Here is a 24,228-nt window from a genome sequence, read left to right on the forward strand (position 1 = left end):
GCCACATTGTGGAGACCCTTGAACGTTCTCAAGAACTTTACTCAGGAGGTAATAGGGATCCACTGAAGATTTTAGGACAGAAGAGGGACATGACCAGTTCGGTGTACTCGGATGTTAGAGGCTCCTCTTGCATTTCAGTGTGCATACTTTTTGTAGACGGATGCATCAAATGCGCGCACAGATACTTTCCCGCCAGGGCTCCCCTAGCAACCTCAGCGCTCTCCCTCCCAGATTTAGGGTGGGGCGCAATCCGCCGGGGAAAACAGCTGGTGCCCAGGGCTGTGAGGGTTACGCGGCGCTCGGCTCGCTCCTCCCACCCGGCCCCGCCAGCCTACCTCAGTAAGGGGGAGGTGCGCAGAGGGCGAGGGCGCACGGCGGCCGTACGGCTAGGGCGCAGAGCGGACGCATCCCTAGCGCCCCCGCGGGAGAGCCTGACACAGCGGCGGGGAAGGTGACCGGGCCACGGGGCGGGGCCGGAGGCGGGGCCCCATGGCGCAGTACGACCATGGCCGGCGTGGTGGCGGGGCTGCGGACCGTGGGGAGCTGTGCCGCGGTGAGAGGCGCCGGAGCTGGACGGCTTACCAGCCGTCTTCAGTCCCCCCATCCCCACTCCGGCTGGCCTCGACCCCTTCCCAAGAACCTTCCTTCCCTCCCCCAGCTCCTAAGCCTGTCCTTGGGTCCTCCCTCCTCTCCTGTCTCCCCAGCTCCCCTTCTTTCCCCGATTCCTTCCCTCCCCCAGCTCCTGAACCTGTCCTTGGGTCCTCCTTCCTCTCCTGTCTCCCCAGCTCCCCTTCTTTCCCCGATTCCTTCCCTCCCTCAGCTCCTGAACCTGTCCTTGGGTCCTCCTTCCTCTCCTGTCTCCCCAGCTCCCCTTCTTTCCCCGATTCCTTCCCTCCCCCAGCTCCTGAACCTGTCCTTGGGTCCTCTCTCCTCCTCTTTCTCCCCAGCTCCCCGATTCCTTCCCTCCCCGGGTTCTCCGGTCCTTCCCTCCTTTAATCTCCTCCCTCCCTCCCTTCTGATGCCTTTTCTCCTTCTCCACTAGTCACCTTTCTCCCTTATCCCTTAAACTCCTTGCCTCCCCTAGTCTTTTCTCCCCGTGGTCCCTTTTCCTAAGTTTTTCTCCCAATTCTCCTCCAACCTTCTCTTCTTTATGCTTCCCTTCGGGGCCCTCTTTATCCTCCTACACCCTGCCCCACCCCCCATTCCCCTTTGCCCCAATTTCTCAACTGTAAAACTGCAAAAAAAAAAAATGGATTGAAGGGTGTCTGAGGTCCCTTCCACCACTCTGCAACCTTTAATCCTTCTTCCTCAGCCTCGGGGATAACAGCTGAAAGACCGATACATTTGGAATCAATAGAGTTGAAATCCTGGGGCTGCTCTTTACTACCTGTCTGACCTTGGGCAAGTCACCCTACTTCTCTGGGCCTTCATTTTCTCATCTGTAAAATGAAAGAGGGCTGGACTAGAAGGTCTTTAAAAAAGCCCTGCACTCCCTGGTTCTCCCCCTGTTTCTTCTGTTCCCTCTGCCTTCCATTCCTGAATTCTCTTGGGTCTTCTCAGATGATGGTGGTTTAGTCATTTTCTGTAGTACCTGCCTCTTTGTGACCCATTTTGAGGGTTTTCTTGGCAAAGTTACTGGGGTGATTTGCCGTTTCCTCCGCTAGCTCATTTTACAGATGAGGAAACTAAGGCAAACAGTGACTTGCCCAGGGTCACACAGTTAGGAAGTGTCACATTTGAACTCAGGTCCTCCTGACTCCAGGCCCAGGACTCTATCCATTTCACTACCTAGCTGCCCTAGGTCTTCTCATCATTCTATAGATTCTATTCCCTTCATCCTTTTGTTTACTCTCTTCTTGTCTCTCATTTCCACTTCCCTCAGTTTCTTTCTTTCCCCTTTGCCTCTTCCTTCCTTTCCTCAACCTTGGGAAGTGAATTAAAATAATTACGGTGGAGGAACAAGTTTCCCCTCTATTACCTTAAAGCTCCAGGATCAACTTTTAAAAACTTATTTTGTTTTTCCCTCTTCTCTTTTTCCACTGTTTCTGTCCCCATCCCTCACACCAGAGTGCAGAGCTGAGGTGGAACCAGATCAGGTTGTTTTCCTCTTGGCTGGTAAGTAAATACTCACATGCATTGAAGTAGCTTGTAATAATGGCTAGAATCCTGAATTTAGAATCAGGATGCTTTCCCCATCTGTAAAATGGGCATAGTAATAATATCTAGCTTAAAGGGTTGCTGTGATGATATATGTGTGTACATATATATATGTATATGTGTGAGAGTATGTGTGTGTGTGTATGTATATATATATATATATACACACACACATACATACATACATATATGTGTGTGTGTATGTGTATATATATATATATATATATATATATATATATATATATATACACACACATACATACATACATATAGAAAGCCTACCTTAAAGCCCTGTATCGGGTTCTTATCCTTTTTTGTGGGCATCATGAATCCCTTTCACAGGTTGGTGAAGCCTAGGCACCCCTTCTCAGAATAATGTTTTTAAATGTATACAATACACAGGAATAGAAAGGAAGCCAATTATATTTAAGTAGTTCTCAAACTATTTAAACTATTTAAAAAACAAGTTCATTATGCCCCAAGGGCTATAAAACTGTGCATACCTTTTGACCCAGCAATACCACTTCTAGATCTGTATCCCAAAGAGATCAAAAGAAAAAGGGAAAGGACCCACATGTACAAAATTATTTATAGCAGCTTTTTGTGGTGGCAAAGAATTGGAAATTGAGGGGATGCCCATCAACTGGGGAATGGCTGAACACGTTGTGGTATGTGATTGTGATGGAATACTGTTGTGCTGTAAGACTATGCTATAAAACCATGACAAGTGGGATGGTATCACAAAAATCTGGGAAGACTTACATGAATGGATGCAAAGTGAAGTGAGCAGAACCAGGAAAATGTTATACATAGGAACAGCAATATTGTAGCAGTGATTATCTGTGAATGATTTAGCTCTTCTCAGCAATACTATGATCTAAGACAATTCCAAACGACTCATGGGGAAACTCATTCCTCCACCCTAAATGCTATCCCCCTCCAGAGAAAGAACTGATGGGAGTCTGAATGCAGATCAAAGCATACTTTTAAAAATTTTATTCTTCTTGTGGGTTGCTTTTTTTTTGGTTTGTTTTGCTTTTGTATTTTTGGTCTGTTTTCTTTTGAAACACGGCTAATATGGAAATGTTTTACATGACTGCACGTGTATAGTGTATATCAAATTGCTTGCCTTCTCAAAGAGAGGGGAAGAAAAGGAAGGAAGGAGAGAATTTGGAACTCAAAATTAAATGTTAAAATTTGTTTTTACATGTAATTGGGAAAAAATAAAATATAAAAATTTAGGAAAAAAACAAAAAAGCAAGTTCATGGACCCTCGGTGCACACTTTGTACAATGACCACACTGTAAAAACATGTTACCTGCCTCCTGACAGGGATGATGGACTAATATGCAAAATGAGATATACATCTTTAGACGCGGCCAACATGGGAATTTGTTTTGCTTAATTATACATACATACATAAGGCTTTTTTCCCTTCAGTGAGAAAATGAGTTGGAAAGGAGAAAAATAAATTTTTAGAGGGGTGGGATAGGGATGGCTATTATGGAAGTGTTTTGTATGAGTATACATGTATAACCTGTATTGAGTTGCTTGCCTTCTCAATGAGGGTGGGTGGGGAGGAAGGAAGGTAGAGAATTTGGAACTCAAAGTTTTAAAAACAAATGTTAAAAATTGTTTTTACATGCAACTGGGAAATAAGATATACAGGCAATGGGGTATAGAGATCTATCCTGCCCTAAGGAAAATAGAAGGGGAAGGGGATAAGAGAAGGAAAGGATGATAGAAGGGAGGGCAGATCAAGGGAAGGGGTATTCAGAATGCTTGACGTTTTGGGGTGGGGGGAGGGGAGAGATGGGGAGAAAATTTGGAACTCAAAATCTTGTGGAAGTAAATCTTGAAAATTAAAAATAAATAAATAAAAATTTTTTAAAAGTACTTGACGTCAGAAGACCTGGTATCAAACTCGAAGTCTGTGATTTATTAACTATGTAACTTTGAGTAAGCCACTTCAGGGCTTAGTTTCTTCATCTGTAAAATGAGGAGCTTAGGATATATGACTTCTAAGGGCCCTTCTGGTGCTGAATCTATTTCCTAATAACTTTTTCCGTACATCTGAATTATAATTAATTCAACAAACATTTATTAAACATTTATTATATTTATTAAAAAATAAATTTTTAAAAAATTAAATAAATTGAAAGAAGAGGGAAAAGCCCTACTTTGTATAAAGATTATTAAACTTATCCCTCTCATCTTTATCCATAGAGCAAATGGTTTCCAAGAAAGAAGCCTGTGATTGCTCAGAAAAAGCCCATCAAGGTATTCCTGAAGGCAGGGAAAACGTATAAATGGTGTGTGTGTGGCCGAAGTAAGAACCAGGTAGGACTCTCTATAAAAGTGGGTATTGGGTGGGGAGCATCTCTGGCATCCTCTGGGCTCCCCCCCCCCCAGTCTGCCCTCTCTTCCCGGTGGCTCCAAGAGACTCTTCCACCCTCTCTACCCCAGTAAAATCTTTCTGAAAGTGGGGTGGGGGGAGACAGGTACAGCTTTTAAGTCATTCCTAAGCTTATCTCATTTTTGTTGGGACTTAACCTTCCTAATCTTCCCCCTTTCTTATCAATTCATTTCCCCCTCCCCACCTTTGAAAACAGATTCAGTATTCCCAAGAAGCCATCTCCAGTCTACTTCCTCTGACTTGACTGGGTAGCTCCTTGACTCTGTCTTCCTTATCAGACTGGGGGCTCTCTGAGGACAGGTTTCAGTCTGGCTCTGTAGCTCCCTCCCCAGCCCAGCTCAGCATCCAGCACAGGGACCTGAAAGGCACCAGCCCTGAGTAGTTGTGTTTACAGCCTTTGTTTCTCCTATAGCCCTACTGTGATGGCTCCCACTTCTTTCAGCGAACGGGCCTGTTCCCCCTCAGGTTCAAAGTTGAAGAAGACCGTTCAGCTTTTCTTTGCAGCTGCAAGGCAACCTTGAAGCCCCCATATTGTGATGGCACTCACAAGAATGAACGAATACAGAATGCCCAAGAGGGTTCTCCACTCTGACCAGCATACCACACCAAAGGCATTGGGTTTGGGTTGGCAGCATCTCCTTTGATATGGGGACCTCCCTTCTGGGCACCTTAGAGGACTTGGCTACCATCCCACCAGGAGATCCTCCCAAGACCCTTGTATTCCTCCACACCTGGGTCTAGATTGAGCCTGTATCTTCTCCGTGGGTAGGAGGCTTTTGGTGTCATTCTGGATTTGATCTCTTGACCTTCTGGTCAGAGTATAAGGATCCATGGTCCCCTCCACCCTCAGAACCCAGGAGTATGTATTCATCCCCATCTGGCACCATTAAATATATCTAGTAATGCATTTTCTCAAGTGTTGCTTTTTCTTAATTTTCATTAATGTGAAAGGAGGGAAGATCCAGTTCCAGGATTGGTGGCCTGACACATTTCTCTCTCCCTTGTTTGAGGTTTTCCTAACATTAGATGTCAGCTGCACACCTAACCCCCTCATTTGACATGTGAGGAAACTGAGGTTTATAGAATGTATTCTCCTTGAGGGACCTTTGTTTGTATCACCAATATTTATCACTGCCAGGCACACAGGAACAAGCTTGTTGACGAAGGCTTGAAGACTTGCGTTTACCACTCCTAGTGGTAAAGCTGGCTTTAGTTTTACTGGGTAGTATGGGTCTTCTGTTTCCCAAGTCATTTTTTTTATACCCCATCCAAATGTATCTCCACCTGCCTCTGCCTCTTCTTCACTTGGCTTTGGAAGCTACATGTATGCTCCTTATGAATAAGGAATTTTACCTTCATTCAACTTGTATCCCCAGTGCTTAGCATAGTGCCTGGCACAGAGTAGGTGTTTAATAAATGCTTATTGATTGGGCTATAAAAATGCACTTGGTCAATGTAAATGTAAAGTGCTTTGAAAACTTAAGTACTATATTTTATTAATATATATTATATTAAATACTAATACTGGCAGTGATGTTACTAAATATAATAATGGTTTCAAGGTTCTCTAGCCCTATCCCCTTTTCCCCCTGCCTGTCAAAAACACCTCCCCCCAACACCCTATGCTTAGGAAAAATCTTTACAGACAGGGAAATTGCCAATTCTAGAATTAAAATCCTGAATTGTGGGTCTAGGGAATTGAAGCAGAAAAAAACCCCAAAGTACTAGGCATTCAGTGCGGCCATTGTGTGGCATAGTAGATAGAGAATTAGCCCAGGGAGTGAGGATAAGCTAGATTCAGCTTCTGTTTCTAACAAATGCAAGGTGTCCCAAAAGTTTTAGTGCACTAAGGCTTTTGGGGCGTTCTCTATTAGCTGTATGACTCTGACTTAAGTCACTTAATCTCTCTAGGCTTCAGTATCCTCTTCTCTAAAATGGGAGTGACAATACCTGTAGTACCTACCTCTCAGCGCTCTAGTGAGGCTAGGCTGAGGTCATTGAGAAGCAGCCTGGAGCGAGTCAGGAAGACTTAGTTTCACATCCCTGTTAGCTAAGCTACCCACTAGCTGTATGATCCTAGGTAAGTCCTGTTACCTCTCTGGGCCTCAGATGCCTCATCTGTAAAATGAGGTCAGACTAGATGAACTTTGAGGTCCCTTCCAGCTCTTAATCTATGAGCATAGAATGCTTTGCAAACCTTCAAAGGTTTTTTTTTTTAATGAATTCTCTGGAGCTTCCATGGGGGAATAGGGATGGCAACCCTTTCTTGACTTTTGGGGGGTAGGAGTAGTGTCACACTGAGGTCATGGAATGGGCTGAGGGTTAAAAGGATCCTGTTTAACAATGGACTCCCCATCATATGCCACCCCCAAACCCCCAAAAAGAAAAGCACTCACAAACCCACGGAGAATCTGCAGCATTTATTACAAAGCTGATTAGTTGTACAAACGCCAAGGCAGGGGGAGGGAGGGGACACACACAGATCACAGGACCCGAAGCAAGGACAGGATGCACACAGACAAAGCCGTTTGGTTGATTGTACCCCTACAGAAGAGTCAGGGAGTGGTGCCCTGCCTCCTTACCCCATCCCACCTTCTCACTATTTACACTAGAGGAGTGACAGGGCCAAGCTGGGATTGCTTGAGGAGGAGCAAAGATCGGAGGAGGAGCCCGACCCAGCCCTGTAACAAAGTAATTCAGCCTTCCACCAGATGGGGCTAACCCTAACCCACCCCACCCCAAACCAAGGTTGTCTGTTCAATCTGCAGGCAACAGTCTTGGGGAAAGAGGGACCCTGGTAATCCTACCTTTGTCTTGTGCTTTGAGATCCCCCTTTACATCTGTCCTAAACTTGGGGCCCCTGGGTGAGGGGAAATGGAGGGGGGGGGCTGCTGACCCTCCTAGGGACTTTTCCCAAGTCTGGGGTCAGTGTGCTTGTGTGAGGTTCAAATGTCCTCTCCCCACAAAGTCCCAAACGTGGACTTCACTTGTGGCCTCAGTTAACCCCCCGGCAAAAGGGGAATGGGGGGGCGGGGAGGGGAAGAGTGTCCACACTGGGAAAGCTTCCAAGTGGGTTCAGGAGCTTTTGATGTCTCCTTTCCCCCTCCCCCCTCAAGTTCTCTCCTTCAGCAAGATTAATGCCAAAAAGGGCACAAACAAAAGGAAAAAAAATCTAATCTATCCACAGAAGCTACAAGGCTGGGGGAAGGGGGGAAGAGGAGAGGTGGGGAACTACTGCCACCCAAGCCTCCAGATCTCCCCCCTCAGAACTGAAGGACAAACCGCATTTGCAAAAGGCACTGTCTGAGAAATGCTCCCTACGTTAAGCACGGGGGTGGGGGGGAGCAGTGAAGGAAGGATGAGTGGAGAAGAGAGCTCTCCCCACCTTCGTCCCCACCCCCTCCTCCCCTTTATGATCACACCCCATCTCCAAAAGCTGCCTCTAAGACTCCATGAAGGTAGCTTCTGCTGCCCTGGCTGTGCTGTCCTCACAGGACCTGGGGCTACCTAAAGCTCTGGGGTCCTGGAGGAGGGGAACCCCAGACGGAACAGAGGCAATCAGATCCATAAGAGGAGAGGGGAGAGCAGGAAGATGGGGCAGACCCGGCCCCACAGACTCTACTTCCCTTCCCCTTCCCACCTAAATGTTTAATCCAAAAGGGGAAGGAGCTACAGTAAATCATGCAGTTCCCTTAAAAATGAATGAAGAAAACCCAAACACACATAATTCACACCCGTACCTGCACACACATACATGTAAGGTCTCTGTTTCCTGCAGCTTTTAAATTAATCTGGCTAGTCCATAGAAAATAAGTATGTATATTTGGTTTTCCTATGTACATATATATATATATATATAGATAGATTTATTTATAAAACCCAACCCCCTCCTCTGGCCCCTCATAGTGGGGTAGAAGGAGCTTGAATCAAGGAGGGAAGAGAGAAAGTCAAGAAAAAGGGGGAGGGGCAGAGGAGTGAGGCTGCACAAATAGTAGGGAGGAAAGCCCTAGTTCTCAAGTTAAGGGGGGCACTGGGGTACCATTGATAGTCATCTTGCGCCCCCTGCTGGTAGGTGGCGGTGTCTGCAGGCAGTTCGAGGTGCTGCCATTGGTGGTGGTGCCCCCCGGTGCAGATGTGGAGCTGGGGGAGGCTGGGTGGGTAGTGGTAGGCCCATGGGAGCTAGGAGAGCCATGGGAAGGAGTCGCAGGGCTGGGCAGGGAGGAGGAGGTGGCAGGCAGGGTGGCGGGGCTGGGGGCCTTGTCGCTGACCGACTCGCACTCCGATGCCCCGCTGGTGTTGGTGCCTTCTGAAGGAGCCGGTACAGTAGGCAGCGGGAGCCGCTTACAGGCCGGCTGGACTCGGTACTTGAGGGGGAGAGGGCCATTCTGCAGCGGGGAGGGAGAGGAGCCAGGAGAGAGAAAGGGAAGGAAAGGCAGGGTCAGGGGCAAAAGACCCTCCTGCCCTACATGCCTCACCCCAAAAACATCACATCAGCATCAAGAGAAGGCAGAAGGGGAGATGAGGACAAAGACAGGAGGGAAACCAGCAAAAACAGCCAAAGATAGAAACAGACACTGAGACGCCAGAAAGTTAAAGAAAAAAGGAATGAGGATGAAAGAAAGAACTCAGTTCTGGTTGAGTGAATTACCCCAGCCCTGCCTGCCCCCACTCCCCCATCTCCCTACTCCCTTCTGGCTATCCCTAATGCTCACCCGTCTCCAAGGGTAAATGTAGGCAATGTCCATGAGTGTATAATACTCCTTCAGAGGTTCATCCTCATACAGCACCTCCACCTGGGGAAACACCCATCCCAGGATAGGGAGGGAGGGGAAAAAACAGAGGATGGACATCATGACTTGCCCAAGAAGACAGAGCTTTGCTCAAAGGGGTCTTCCTAAGCCTACCAGGCTTCCCCTGTGTAGAAAGGAGCGAACAGGTATCTGAGAATTCTCATCTGAGCTGGAAAGGACCTCAGGGGTCATCTAGAGCAACCAATATTTATAGAGGAATCCTCTCTTTAATGTTTCCAACAAACAGTCATCCAGCCCACGGATGGGGGAGTTCACTACCTTCTAAGACCACTTATTCCAGTTCTTAAAAGTATTTCTAATTGTTACAAATGAAAAAGCATTTTAAAAATTTTTAATATTTCCCCCAATTATATGTTAAAATAATCTTTAACATTTTTTTTTAAGTTTTGAGTTCCAAATTCTATTCTTCCTTCCTTCCCTAAAATAATAAGCAATCTGACACAGGTTATATAGCCCATGTGACTTTTAATGTTTCTTAAATGGAAACAAAATTTGCCTCTTTGTCATCATTCCTAGTTTGGCTGTCCAGGGGCACAAGAAGAATAAATGTAATCCTTCTTCCACAAGGACAGTCCTTTCAATACTTAAAGACAGCTATAAATGCCCCAGCCTTCCCAGACATCCATCTCTAGATTAAATAACACCCCTAGATTCCTTCAAATAATTTCCATTTGTCAGTTTCGAGTCTATTCATTAGAATGTGAGCTCCTGGAGTGCAAGGCCCATTTTGCCTTTTTTCTATCTGTCTCCCTACCACTTAGCACAGAGCTTTGCATGTAGTATGTACTTAATGCTTCACTCTTTCATTCATTCACCATCGTGGCCACCATCTTCTACACAGGCCCCAGCTTGTCATGTTCTTCCCAGATTGTGGCGCCCAGAACTGAACACTCCAGATTTGGTCTGACCAGGGCGGAGGGACATTTATTTTTCTTGCTCTGGACACTCGTTTTACAAGTGATTAACAATTATTTAATGATTCTATTTGATTAATAAAAATCAGAGCAGGTAGGTTTTAAAAAAACCCTCATGGGGTTATACTGAACTTGCAGTCCATTGAATGAATCCCGTGAACCTTTGTCATTTACAATATGTCTAGACATGTTTCCCCAATTCCATACTTGTACAATTGAGTTTTTTAGCCCCATCGTGGGATTTTGTGGTTATTCATATTGAATTTCATCTTTTTTTCTTTTTCAAACAATTTAAGCTTTTATCTTTATTTGCATGTTTTCTCCCCTAAATTAAAAAAAAACTCTTATAACAAATATGCATAGTCAAGCAAAAGTAAATTTCCCTATTAAATTTCATCTTATTAGATTGGATCCAGTTCATTTTAATCCATCAATATCTTCAGATCCTGATTCATCACCAATTGTATTAGTAATACAGAAAAAATGTTGAACACTACAAAGCTAAGGACAGAGCCTTGTGGTGTTCCACTAGAGACTTCTTTGCAGGCTGAAACAGATATTTATCATTCTTTGGTTCCCCTCAGTTATCTACACCTAACTGTGCCCATATTCAGCCCCTATGTCTCCATCATGTTTATAAGAATATTATGAGAGGCCCTGTCAAATACCTTGCTGAAATCAAACTGGGTTTTACTGTTTTCAAAATGGTCATGCCCTATGAGAAAGAGTCCAGGGCTGAGTCATGAAATACACAAAAGATCCCCAAACCAAGTGAGCCCATCATTCTCTCCTTGGCCAGACCCACCACACCTCCACAGTATATCCTTATCTCCCTTGCTGTCCTCTAGGAGCACAAATGAGCACAGGAGAAGGTCATCAAACTTGGACTGGCATTAGGAAGATCAGAGGGACCAAAGTAAAGTCAATATGGCCAACTAGGCTGTAGAGAAGACAGACAGACACATGAACCTGCACACAGACACGGCATCCATCATGTGATTACAGTCACTTGGGGCTCACTTTATATTTGCTGGGCACATCCATCTTGTTACGGAGAAACTTGGCAAGATGCATGACCGTCATGGCTGCTGGGCATCGCAGAAACCGTACCCCTGTCTTCTGGGGGAAAGGGAGGGCACAGAGGGGTTCAAGGCAGGAGGAGGGAAGGAACAACACTGCAGTCTACTTCAGCGACTCCCCACCACCTGCCTGAACCCCTTTTTTCCCCTCCCTCGAGGCTTCTTCCCCGCTCCCACCCCTGGCCCAATCCCACTGTCCCTTCTGCCTCTAGCACTCACTTTCTCCTTGTCCCCGTCCCCATTCTCCAGGGCGCCCTTCTTCTCTTCCCTGTCCCTGTTGGGGGAAGGAATGAAGCCAGGAAATCCCAGGAGAGGGAGGGGGTCCCTTCCCAACCCCGTCCAGTCCCCTCCAAGGAGGGGCTCATTATCAGAAACACTCCCACCCTGAGTTGATCCCATCGATGGGGGAGAGAATGAAGAAACTCCAGTTAAGGAGCAGGGAAAAAAAGCCCCCATGACCCAGGCAGGTATCCTGATCTAGACCAACTTCCAGGTCCCCCAGACCAGAGTGGGGCAAGAGACTTGCCTGACACCCTCGTAAAATTCAATGGAGAGGCTGACGATTTCATCATCACTCAGGGCCCCCTTCTCCTGTTCTAGGACCTCACCTCGGTCTTCATTGGACCCATTGGGGACTAGGAGGGAAAGAAGTGGAGTCAGTGGCAGGATAGGTGGGGGGGAGGGTCCTCAGCCTTGGGGGGGGATTAGGAAGGGGGCCCATACTTGCCACTCCTCCCCACTTTCCCACACTCATTTTAATTCACCAAGTATTTAAGCACCAACTCTGTACCAGACACAGAGTTAGGCACTGGGGATATGGAGACAAAAATGAGAACAGTCCCTGCCCTCAGAGAGCTTACATTCTGCTGGAGCACCCAGGGCTCAGGACTTGCATACTCAACAGGGTTCCTTTCTTGGCAGGCATACTCACTCAGCCCAGTGTGGGGAAGGACCAAACCCAAGTCATGTCGTGGTGGGGACAGGGTCTTGGTGGGGAATTAGGGAGAGAGAGAGAGTCTGATACATACACACGTGTGCTTCTGCTTCCCCACCCTTCCCCAACCGAGTCAGCCCAGGACTGAGGGGAAACATTCACCTTCGGTGAGAGGGTAGGCTGCATAGAAATCTCGCCGGCGTTTCATCTCATCTGGAAGGGAAGAGAAGAGAAGCTCACTGTAAGCAAGGTGAATTGGGGGGGGGTCCTCAAGGAAATGAAGGACGGGAGGTTGGGGATCGAGGGTGGGATGAAACAAAGACAGCCTGTACCTTTAAAAAGTCCAGGGACTAGTTTATAGACGATGTCCTGAAGGGTTTTGTCTGACCTGGAAAAGATGCCACAAGTGGATTCACAGACCTCACCATGAAGAACATGTCAAGAGAAGCTGAAGACCTTCCCCATCTCCCCAGGAAACCCTTCTTCGATGCTACTCATCCTCTGTGGTCACCAGACAATTGGTTCTTGTGTCTTGAATTATGACCCCCACCCCAAGAATTTATCCCTCCCTAGTGGTTTCTTAAGCTCTTTCCTGACTCCCCCCCCCGCCCCATTCGGGGGTCTCTTAGGCAGGAAAAGAAAGTGACCAGGTGAGGGGTGAGGGAGGGCAGGCAGAACAAAGAGCAACCAGCGAAGCAAAGAACCCTGGGCAGGAGGCTGGAAGGGAAGGGGATGTCAGCTCCTCCTACTGTCTCTGGGCCCCACCTGATGCTCAGCAGCGGACGTGTTTTATGGACCTGCACGTCGCACATGGGACAGTACTTGTTCGTCTCCAGGTATCGGACGATGCAGGTTTTGCAGACTGGGAGAGGAAAGGAGTGGGGGAGGTTAGGAAGACTCCTGTATACACCTGGCTTCAACACAGGAGTAACTCCACGGCCAAGCCATCTTCTATGCCTGCTAGATTAACTTTCTCTTCTCCTATATGGGATGGGGTAGGGCAGGCAAAAGGGGGTCTTGGCCAAGATATTCCTCTCCCGTCCTCAGGAATTGCTAGACCAAGGCCAGATGTTGACCTAACACGTGGTCCAGTACCCTAAAGAGACTGCAGCTACCGAGTCGCTAGAGGAGGTCACCCCCTTCAGGAAGCCTTCCTTGATTAACTCCCTCTTTTCCTTAATTGTTCCCCTCCCAGCCTGGGCTGAATGCCACTTTAAACACTCCTTGTTTCCATATTGTTTGTACTCTGTTCATTAGTATCTTTGTCTCTGCCTTGGCAGTCTTAGAATCTGAGGTGTTGCATGAGAAATTCTCTCAGGCCAAATCCAGTCTTTCCCATTATAGGAAGGCACCTTAGAGGTCATCCACTCCAAACTTTAACTCCTCTCATTTTACAGATAAAGAAACTGACGCCCAGGGAAGGGAAGAGACTGACCCAGGTGGCCACTAGCAGAGGCCACATTCAAACCTGGGTCCTCTGAATCCAGAATCTGGCCTCTTCCCACTATACTACATCACATCTCAATTAAAGCTGGATCTCCCCAAGGGCCTAGGACAGTGTCTTTCCTATCAGACTGAAGGCAGAGACTAAGTCTCTTCAACAGCCCAGGACCTCTCCCCTACCAGCTCCCTGGAAAAGATGGCCTACCACACAAACCTCAGCCCCTTCCCCCACTTACAGGAATGCAGACATTCTACAATGGTGGTGGCATCGATGAAGTATCCCCCACAGAGGGCACACATGAGATGGGGGTTCAGTTCTGTGATCTTAATCCGAGTTGTCCGATGCATGATGTTGGGGTAAAGGAGGGGGAGCGCCGTCCTGGGGAAAAAACAAACAAACAAACAAACAACCTAAACACTGAGCCAGGGGAGAAGCTTGAAGACAGGAAGATGGAATCCTGGGCCCTTCTACTACCTTTCCCCACTGTCACCCGCACAGATCCCACCCTAGGTGCTGGACACCTGGATGGCCCAGGAAGATAATGGGACTAGACAAGTGCATGGTCCACCTGTGCTCAGGACAAGACTAAAGATGAAGGATCTGGGTTAGATGACAGGAAGAACCCTCCAGCTGGCAGGGGGCTGAGATAAAAGGTGGACTAAGAGATCACGAAAGTCCTTTGAGATCTTTCCTGGAGTTCAGTGTTCAGAGCAATCTTTGTTTCTTCCTGTTTAAACAAGTAAAATTTCTTCTGGCTGATGTGACTGTGTCTCAGTCTGGTATTCAACAACAGGAGGATATGTGTGTGTGTGTGTGTGTATGTGTGTGTGTGTGTGTGTGTATGTGTATACAGATAGACAGATACATACCTACATACGTAGATCTGCATATATGTATATGATATATGATATTATATATACAATATACATATTTGTATGTATATATAAATGTATGTACATATACGTGTGTACACACACACACACACGCACGCATGTATGGATATGGACAGCTAGGTGGTGCACTGGATAAAGCCCCAGGCCTGGAGTCAGGAAAACTCATTTAACCCCTCTCAGCAATACAAGGATCCAAGACATCTCCAAAGGCCTCACGATGGAAAATGCTAGCCACATCCAAAGAAAGAACTATGGAATTTGAATGCAGATTGAAGCATATTATTTGCTATTTTTTTTCTTCTGTTGAGTTTTCTTTCCTCTTTCTGATGGTTCCTCCTACTGGTTCTACTTCTTACTTACCACATCCACTAATGTGAAAATATGTGTAACAGGAATGCATATGTAGAGCCGATATCAAATTGCGTGCCATCTTGGGGAGGGAGGTGGGAAGGGAGGGGGAGAAAAATTTAAAACTCAAAAGCTTATGGAAATGATTGTTGATAAAATAAATTAATAAAGTTAAAACAAAAAATAATAAATAAGAGTCAAGGCTCAAAAAAAAAAAAAAGGAAACTGAGGTCCACAGAAGTGAATGATTTGTCCAGGGTCTCATAGGTAGTAGCAGAACCAAGACAAGAACCCAGATGAACTGATGACAAATCCAATGCTCCTTTTATTACACCACAAAGTCATATAATATCAGAGTCAATAAACAGATTTTAACAATTACTCCTCGACCTGAGGCCCTCCACATTGGAAAGTCTCCTCTCCTGGCCTCCATCTTTGCACTGAACCTGTTCCCCTTCCACACCTCACTTTCTCTGGCCAATGCCTTTCTCAGAGGCCCCGCCCCCTCCCTTCTGTTTTTTCCTATCCTGTTCCTTCTCCTCCTTCCCAGTCCTGTTGCAGACTTCCTTTCTATAAGAAGTTGTTACTGATTCCTTACATCTGGTTCTACTGCTTCCATCCCCTCCCTGGTCTTCTGCCCTGATGACCACAGTTCATTCATTTGTACCCATCTTCCTGCCTGCATCCTGGATGCATGGCCTCCCTCCTTTCCTGAGCGATCCCTCCCCTCACCCCCTGCCCCGGTAGCTCTCTGAGGGCAGAGATTATGCTTTTATCTTCCTCTGGACCACTTCCCAGGGTCCAGTGTGGAGCTCTGCAGGTCAAAGGGGGCAGGGAGGCAGAGGGAGGTGGGCAGATGGGCAAAAACCACAACCACCACAACCACCTGTGTGCTCCAAATTTCCTGCTGCATGGACAAGCAGTTACCAACTTTACTCCCTAAAAAATACCTCACACTTCCCACCAATGAATGCTCCTCCCCCCTTACATCTCTCCAGACAAACACCACAGCATGTGCCAGCACCCACTGATGACCCCCTCTGCCCACTATAGGTAGGTAGGGTCAGTAACAGAATACGGGAGACAGACCTTCCCAAGTCTAAGGTTCTGGGACTCTCTAACAAATGCCTGAAGCAACCACAGAAGACGTTCTCTCTTCCACAGGTGGGCAAAAAAAAAAGAAGCCATTGGTGGGGAGGGTGTCAAAGTCCCAAGCTCAATTTCCTAATTTGTTTTCCTTTCCCTTCAGAAATCACATCTCAAATGTGAACAGGAGAAAGCCACCCTACCCTGCCTCCCACCCTAGGAAAACTCCAGTGTGTAAGGTCAGAGTAGGCTGTGTGTAGCCCTTGCAGACCTCATCCCCTCCATATCTCTTCTTGCTCCAGCCCCCCTCCCCAACCATCCCCCAAATCAGGAAAGATTTCCAAAACCATAGCATTTGGTTTTTCTAGGGCAAGACATTCGCAGCCAGGATCAAGGGGTTTCTATAGAGACTCCAGAGACGAGTTTGGCCAGGACCCAAGAAGCAAAGAGAGACCCAGAGAGGAAAAAGTGCAGATTGAAAGGATTAGAGACAGAGAGACAGAGAGAGATGCAAAGATGGAAAATAAGAGAGAGATACACAGGCAAACACTGAATGGTAAGCAGATATGGAAAGATATGTATAACAGGTACAATCTCTCTCTCTCTCTCTCACACACACACACACACACACATACACACACATAAAGACAGACAGATACACAGACATTCACAGGGACATATAGACATACATATGCAGAGATGCTCAGTACAAACAGAGACACACATGGCAATATTCATTCAGAGGCAAAAATACACAGAGACAGCTATCCAGGTTAAAAAAACAAACTAGGATACAAGGTGTTCTGAGGTCCCAGGCACAGACGTCAGTCTTCCCTCCTCTCCCGGGTCACAGGAAACTGTCATAGATTTAAAGTCAGAAGGGATCTTAGAGAGATCTTAGTTGTTTGACCACTTCTATAGTAACTCCATTCCTGGCAAGATAGCTATGTATTAATTTCTAAGATCACAGGATTAAAGATTTAGAGCCGAAAGGAACACTTTGGAGAACTTTCTTGTTGACTAGTTCTTAATTTTTTTGTTGTTGTTATCATTATTATTATCATGACCCCTTCTGGCAATCTGGTGAAATCTATGGACCCTTTTTCAGAATGATGTTTTTCTTAAAATTCATAATTGAAGGAAATGCTTAATTTAAGGTTAGTGAAAATATAAAGATATTGTCTTCCCATTCTAGTTTGCCCATCTGAAATCTATTGACAGATACCCCCACCTCAAGTCCATGGACCCCAGGTTAAGAACCCCTGTTCTAGTCTAATCCTCTAGTTTTACAAATGAAGAAACTGAAGCACTTTGAGATGAAGTGATCTGCCCAAGGTCTCACACACACACACACACACACACACACACACACACACACACACAGAACTGAGACCTGAAGCTAGGTCCCTTGACTTCAAATATAGTATCCTTTCTACTGCTCCATGATGCTTCATTCCAGTCTTCAGAGAGAGAAAAGAAAGGCTCAGTGTCTACCTATCTGTTTGTGTTGACATTTGCCCCTGTGTCAGAGATGAAGAGGCCAGGGTGTTACACAAGGAAGCTGAGGCCTGGCATCCCTATGGAGCCAGGGCTGCTGTCATCATCATCTTACTCATGTTCCAACTTCCTCAGGTTCCCATTCCCTTACACATAAATCCAGACTCCCCACACCAACGCAGCCACCTCATTCACACACTTGCTGTGTTTCCAAAACGGCAGACTCTTGCTTTTAATGCATATACCAAGGTAGTTTCCATCAAGGCAGACACACTAACATCCAGGCTACAGGCCTCATGCGCTCAGAAGTGACCAGGAGCCATGGTGGAGTCAGCCAGAACTCTCCTCAGAAGCAAAATCCAGCTCGGAATATTAACCAGGCCCCTCTTCTTCCCCTGGAAGCTTCAGATCAATATGACAGCTTCCACTACGGTTTTATTCTCCTCCCTAGATCTTAGAAGATGTTTCCCACTTTTCCATCGTGTCCCCTGTCCCTCCCATCTAGAGGGGCCTCAGACTCACCTATGGGGAGGAGGGAGTTAAGGGATGCTGATTGGTTCCCTCACCTGATTTCCATGGTTACCTGCAGAGCCCTGCAGGCAGGATGCCAAGAGGTACAGTAAACAGGAGCCTTTATTAGTATTAGAGCCTTTGACCCCACCTCCTCCCCACCTCTGGGCCTCAGGGCCCCCTCACACCTGATACCTAATCTCTCCCCTGATACCACCAGCATGGGTCTGTGGGGGAGGAGAGACAGTGGGGGCCAGGATGGGGGAGAAGAGGAGAGAGGAGTACCACAGCCAAAGCTGCAGACTCTGACGGAGAAAGGAGGAGTAAATAAAAAGGCAAAGATTCACAGAAAGCCTTCGAAGTCAAATCCAGCAGACCTAGCTCAGAAATGGGATGTCAATGGAGAATTGGTACTCCTTTGAACCCCTCCTCCTCCAGAGGAAGATGGGCTCTTTCTGTCCCTTCTCCCAATCAGACCATTTACTTGAAGGCCCTGAGCCTCCATATAGCTCCCGTCTCCTCCACTCTCAGGTGTCTTTCTTTGGCCCCAAAGTTCACAAGAACAGAAACTCCCCAGCTCCCCAAGTCTCTCTTGGTTTCAGTCTTTTTTAGGTCTTTCCTAAGAGACTTAGGGCCTCAGCATGCTCAGAATTACCATTCAAATGCTTAAAGACAGTTACATTCTCCCCTCCCTTCACCACTACTTCTTTTCTCCAATGAAAATAATCCCAATTCCCTGACCCAGAGTCTAAGTATCAGCAGAGGTCACTCAAGGTCATATATACTGTCATACAAGGTCATGACTGAAAGGGACCTTAAGGTTGCACAGACCCCCCAAGATCTCCCTGGATAGATCTTAAGGTATCTATGAACTTGAATGAGAAAAAAAAAAAGGAACAATTACATCTTTATTTTCACTAACCATTGGTTTTCTTTGCAATTCCATGTATTTTATTTTATGCACTCAAAAACATTACTGCAGAAAGAAATCTCTAGGCTTCAACAGGCTGCCAAAGAGTCCATGACTCAAAACAGTTTCAGAATCTACAATCTTGACCTACCTCCTTCACCTTAAAAAGGAAAAGGCCTGGACTTAGAAAGGGGTTTGACCTCAGTCATGCAACTTAGTCAGCAGTAGCAGCAGGAAGCAAACCCAGGTCATCTGGCTCTCAAAGAGCTGGCAGTCCCCTCCCCACCCCACCTCCAACCTGATCCCAGTGGGCCTCGAATGGGAGATGGACAGCACCACCTGCAAGTAAGGGGATGAGAGAGAGAACCTGTCTGAGGTTCCTGTGGTTGGAATCCTTAAAGTTCATCAAGGTACCAAGGTAGTTATGTGGCTGGAGTTTACACACTGCTTTAAGTTTTGCAAAATACTTTCTTCAAATGTTGTTAATCTCATCTGACCCTCACAACAACCCTGTGGTAGGTGCTATTATTGTCCCCATTTTACAGATGAGGAAACTGAGGCTGAGATTAAAGACTTGCCCAAGATTATACTGCTATTGTGTCCATCATAAAGTGCACCAACACCTCGCTGCCTTTTAAAACACTTATCTCATGTCTAGGGGTAAGGAAGACAGGATCAAGTTCAACCCCCAGTTTCTCCTACCCACCTGTCCCCAGCACCATGTTATAAATAGGGAAGAATGAACTCCAGAAAGACATTCTCAAGGTCATATGCCAAGTAGAAAGGCACAGCCAAGACCTGACCGAAGCCCCAAGGTCTGCTCCCATGGCATGCCTCTCCGATGCCATGCAGAGATAGTTCTTTACTTATCTGTCCTAAAATAGGGTTATTTAAGCATTCTACTTCCTGTTCTGTTAATCCAGGTTATATTTCTTGTGAATATTCATCCATTTCATTTAGATCGTCAGTTTCATTGGCAAATAGCTGTTTGTATCTGTTCTACCTAGAAGTGTGTCTTAGAGAGATAATCAGGCCTTCATCAGTTTCCCCTGGGGACACTGGGTTTCTTCTCCAGGCACTGTGGAAAAGAAATCCACTCCCTGGCACTCTGGTCACCACTGCCTGTTGTACAAGAGAAGGTAGCCCTTGATTTCTTAGTCCCTTGGCTCTCCTATAATTCCCTTACCCCTATCCACCATAGCCCAGCCCCTTGTCTGCTTGGCAGACTGTTGTTGACTGTTGTCCTGGCTCCCAGTCCTTCCAATTTTTCAGTGCTAGCTGCCTGTTGGCTGTGGTGTCAGCAGACATCCAGGGAACCCCCTAGAAAGGTGCCAAACCCAAGAGACACAACAGAGGGTGGCACCAGACAAAGACCCAACACAGAGACAGAATCAGACCCATAGCCAAACACACACAAAAAAAACCACAGCCAGACACACTCAATCATATTCCCTCTCTTTTTCTCTCACATGCACATGGAGATGTGGTCAGATATACATTTGGCCAGACACACAGGGAACCAGACACACCCGAATACATGTACAGCCAGAGAGAGACTGAGCCAGGCACACGAAGACTTGCCAGATGAATGCACTGCTCACACACACACACACACACACACACACACACACACACACACACACACACACACACACTCCCTCCTCAGCAAGGGTCTATACACACAGAGCCTGACGTTATACACTATAACCAGAAATACACATACCCACACTAACCTTTTGTGCACTTCTCCCCCAAATCCAAGACAAGTTTCAACACAAATCTCTCTCCTCAACAAAGGCAACCATATTCCAAGGGAGAGCACATGCTCATTCCCCAGGAAACAGAACCCTAGGATGGAGAAAGCACCTGGCCAGAAAACACTCCATATCTGGCCACACCAACAAAGTAATCCTACGCTGTTTCCTCTTGTATCCATTATTCCCCCCAAGGGAGAAGCTTCACCTTGGATAGACTTCGGGCTTCTATCGAACACACATACACATGTGAGCGTGACACACACACACACACACACACACACACACACACACACACACACACACACACACACACACCCCTCTAGCTCTTTCTGATTAAAGAATGCCCTCTACCTCTCTTCTTCATTTCTCACCTCCCTCCACCCCAACTCAAGCTGGCCTTAATCCCACCCCCACAGGTCAGAAGGACCCCAGAGGGGTAAAGTCCCACCAATGTCAGCTTTGTGTTCCCTCCCCAAATAATATCAACTAGGAATGGGGCCGTGGGGAACATGGGGAAAGAGTGAGACTACATGAGGCAGAAATACAGACATTGGGGAAGACCCTGGGAGGGCCTTCACGGGTCCCTTAGAGGTAGAGGCAACAAGGGGAGTACAACTCTAAACACACACATATACCCGTAAGAGAGAGACACAGAGACAGGGAGTCTGAGAAAAAGACAAAGAGAGTGACCGAATGGGAGGAGGAAAGCAAAGACACAACACTTTTCTATAATATTTATGGATAATTTCTACACCATCCCTACTCTCTTACGCCCCCTGACCCCTCAACCAGAGCAATCCCAGGCTCAAGTGGGGAGGTGGGGCCGGGGGCATTTTTGGATATACAGTAAGGGAAGGGTAGGTGGGTAAGAGACGACGCAACCAGCTCAAGGCGCCGGAGGCAAAAGACTCGGGGTGGGGTGGGGGACAGGAGGAAGCCCCAGGCTCCAGCTAGGGAGTGGGGGAGGGGCTAGTCCTCCAGACCCCTCCCCTCTGCCACAACCGATGGAATATCGCGATAAGTAACCCTCTTTTTTCCCCCCCCACCCCCAGCCCTGAGATATGGGGCCTCAGTTTTGGGGTGATCGTCGCCACCTCCCTGAAGTCAAACTTTGTGCGGGGCCCGCGAAGGGAGTATCTTATAAGCAGGGAATGGACACTGGTCCCTTTTCTTTGGGGGGAAGAGGAGTATATGCCACTATATTGGGGAGGGGGGAGGAGAGCACCCCTTGGTGAAAGATACTGCGACCCGCGCAGAATCGTAAGGGCATTACCCCCTTTCTCCCCCCAGCCCTGTAAGAAACAGGGAGCACCTCCCCAACTCCTCGAATGTCCCTGACGCCTGGGGTCTGGGGGGTGGGGAGCGCTCACGCCCCCCTCCCCCAGTTACGGAGCTGTTGGTGGCTGGGGATCTGGTGCTTCTAAGGCTAGTGGAAAGGGTCTAGAGGACGAAGACACCCCCCCCTCGCTCCCAGGTCTCACAGGCCCTTCCCTCCACTTCATCCCTAAGGCAGGAGAATGGGGGGGCTGCGGTATAAAGAGGTGGAGGTGGTCGAGGACAAGAGGGGAGATGGCAACTCGTTTAAAAAAGAGGGGGAGGGAATCCGCTTCGGCCATCTTGGAAGCAGAGGAAGGGAAAAAAAGAAAAGGGGAGAAAGAAAGGCAGACGGGGCGGGCTGGGGGGTTAGCAGGAAAAGGGGGGCAGCACGCGGAGCACCACTGCCCCCACCTCCGTAGCTTCATAAAGGGGGAAAGAGCCCCTGCATCCAGGGCCCGGCGCCAGAGCGAAGAAGGGCAGGAGCAGTCCGCGCGCGCTTACCTGGGTCCGGGGTCCGATGGGTCGCGGGAAAGGGGGGGGTGGGAGGTAGGGGAGGGGGGAGAGGGCCCCAGCCGAGTCTCCCGCTCCGGAGGCGGGAGGGGAGAAACCTGGCGTAAGAAAGGAGTTTGTGAAAGCGGCTTGGGGTGGGTGGGTGGGTGGGAGGTAGAGAGGGGAGGGGAGGGGACAAAAAGGGGGAGGGGAGGGACTGGGGACGGGGGGCGGAGAGGGGGGGACCAAAATGGCTTTTTTTCTTCAGACAAGAGTTGGTCCCGCCCACTCCCCACCCCACGTGACCTCATTCCTTCAGGGTGTTTGCGGAGAGGGGGAAGAGGGGGGTTGGGGGGAGGCAGGCTAGGTTGGGTCCCCACGATTGCTACCCCGTCTCAAGCGAGGACACACCTCCTCCGGCTCCAAACAGCTCCTCTCATCATTTCCCCACCTATAGTAGCCTTCTACCCTTATCTCTCTCTTCCTCTCCCCGCAAAGCCCCTCTTACCCCGAAATGTCTGGCCCCCACTAATCCTGTGACCCCACCTCCGCCTCCCCGAAGGAGGCTGGACTCCGAGCTGGCCGCCGGAGGCTGGGAAAATCGAGAAATAAAGCCTCGAAGTGGAACATTGTACGCTCAGTCTAAATATGTTATCGATTAGGCCCGGGGCTCTGGGTGGGAGCCCCTCTCGCCTTGGCTGCCGGTCCATCCGGCCTCTGTATTGTTCATCTTGGCTCTTTCTGCTTAATCCAAATGGAATTGATTTTCGGTTGCTAATTATGTGTATGTATAGGTGTGTGTGTGTGTACGGACACATAATATGAGCACGTAATTTCCTCCCCATCTTTAATTCTAGCTCCCTCTCCCCGGGGGTTTAAATCGCTCAGACAACCTAGGGACCGCGGCGGCTCGGCGCCAGCCTGCCGGAGGAGGAGCCGTTCCTGGGCTCTGGCCCGGCCCCCCCCCCAGGAGGGGAGGGGGGGCTCTTTAGCCTCCAAGCAGTGGTGCTGTTCTCCACCAATTTCGACAGCGGCGCGGCGGAGGACCGCGTGTCAAGACACAGCAAAGAGGGAGGAGCTCAGGCAGGGGTGCGAGGCCACGGCGTGGAAGGGAGGAGGGGTTGGCAGCGCTGGAGCGCAGACCCATGGAGAGCTCAGGCCAGGTGGGGGGTGCCTCAGTCTTTGGCGTTTGTACCCCGGGCTCTGTCCTTCCCCCAGGGTGGACCCAGTCGTGTGTGTGTGTGTGTGCGTGTGTGTGTGTGTGTGTGTGTGTGTGTGTGTGTGTGTGCGCGTGCGTGCGCACTCGCGCGCGCGCGCTCAAGAGAAAAGAAAAAAAGAAAACAGGAAAGGAGACAATGGAGGAAAGAACAAGGAAGGGAAACGATGAAAAATAAACGAAAAGCAAAACCGTGACAAATAGCCAGAGAAGAAGCCTGTGGCCAGAGCGGGCCAGATTCTCCCTCTGCCTGCGGTCCTTTCTCGCGCAACGTGCGCGTTTGGTGCTCTCAGTTCTTTCTCCCCATCTCCACTTTCTAGTTCATTTCTCCGATGCGAAGGAGAAGGGCAGGAGGGTTTTGCGGGATGGGGTGTGGACCTGGCGAGACAGAAAATATCTCAGGATGCTATGAAGATGATTCTCCAGGCCAATCCCCTTCCCCCAGTCCCC

At 48.1% G+C, this 24,228-nt stretch overlaps 2 protein-coding genes across 4 annotated transcripts; one reads left to right on the forward strand and one right to left on the reverse strand.

Moving 5' to 3' along the window:
* Positions 1-396: 396 nt before the first annotated feature.
* Positions 397-5,480, forward strand: CISD3 (CDGSH iron sulfur domain 3). Its single transcript, XM_020997772.2, has 4 exons — positions 397-553; positions 2,068-2,115; positions 4,384-4,497; positions 4,986-5,480. Exons 1-4 carry the CDS (start codon positions 506-508, stop codon positions 5,163-5,165), a joined length of 390 nt encoding a protein of 129 aa, XP_020853431.1. The 5' UTR covers positions 397-505; the 3' UTR covers positions 5,166-5,480.
* A 1,498-nt stretch (positions 5,481-6,978) lies between these two features.
* On the reverse strand, positions 6,979-22,722 carry PCGF2 (polycomb group ring finger 2). Of its 3 annotated transcripts, none has more exons than XM_020997647.2 (10): positions 22,575-22,722; positions 13,991-14,133; positions 13,077-13,173; positions 12,644-12,699; positions 12,474-12,524; positions 11,904-12,012; positions 11,597-11,651; positions 11,319-11,414; positions 9,286-9,366; positions 6,979-8,958 (listed from the first exon to the last, which is right to left on the reverse strand). In XM_020997647.2, exons 2-10 carry the CDS (start codon positions 14,100-14,102, stop codon positions 8,587-8,589), a joined length of 1,029 nt encoding a protein of 342 aa, XP_020853306.1. In that variant the 5' UTR covers positions 14,103-14,133; positions 22,575-22,722; the 3' UTR covers positions 6,979-8,586. The 3 variants fall into 3 exon arrangements, with proteins under 3 accessions (XP_020853306.1, XP_020853305.1, XP_078012141.1); XM_020997646.2 differs by having other exon boundaries at positions 11,319-11,417; XM_078156015.1 differs by lacking the exons at positions 13,077-13,173; positions 22,575-22,722 and having other exon boundaries at positions 11,319-11,417; positions 13,991-14,103.
* Between the last annotated feature and the right edge of the window lie 1,506 nt (positions 22,723-24,228).

This window comes from Phascolarctos cinereus, unplaced genomic scaffold (assembly GCF_003287225.1).
Source record: "Phascolarctos cinereus isolate Bilbo 61053 unplaced genomic scaffold, phaCin_HiC Scaffold_5;HRSCAF=322, whole genome shotgun sequence".
NCBI lineage: Eukaryota > Metazoa > Chordata > Mammalia > Diprotodontia > Phascolarctidae > Phascolarctos > Phascolarctos cinereus.

Coding starts and splice junctions, on each gene's coding strand:
- PCGF2 (XM_020997646.2), bottom strand. CDS start 14,102: ATGCATCGGACAACTCGGATTAAGATCACAGAACTGAACCCCCATCTC. Junction 12,700..13,076: donor CGTCCGCTGCTGAGCATCAG/GTGGGGCCCAGA, acceptor CATCTTTTCCAG/GTCAGACAAAACCCTTCAGG. Junction 8,959..9,285: donor ACATTTACCCTTGGAGACGG/GTGAGCATTAGG, acceptor TCCCCGCTGCAG/AATGGCCCTCTCCCCCTCAA.
- CISD3 (XM_020997772.2), top strand. CDS start 506: ATGGCCGGCGTGGTGGCGGGGCTGCGGACCGTGGGGAGCTGTGCCGCG. Junction 554..2,067: donor CCGTGGGGAGCTGTGCCGCG/GTGAGAGGCGCC, acceptor CCCTCACACCAG/AGTGCAGAGCTGAGGTGGAA. Junction 4,498..4,985: donor GTGGCCGAAGTAAGAACCAG/GTAGGACTCTCT, acceptor TTTCTCCTATAG/CCCTACTGTGATGGCTCCCA.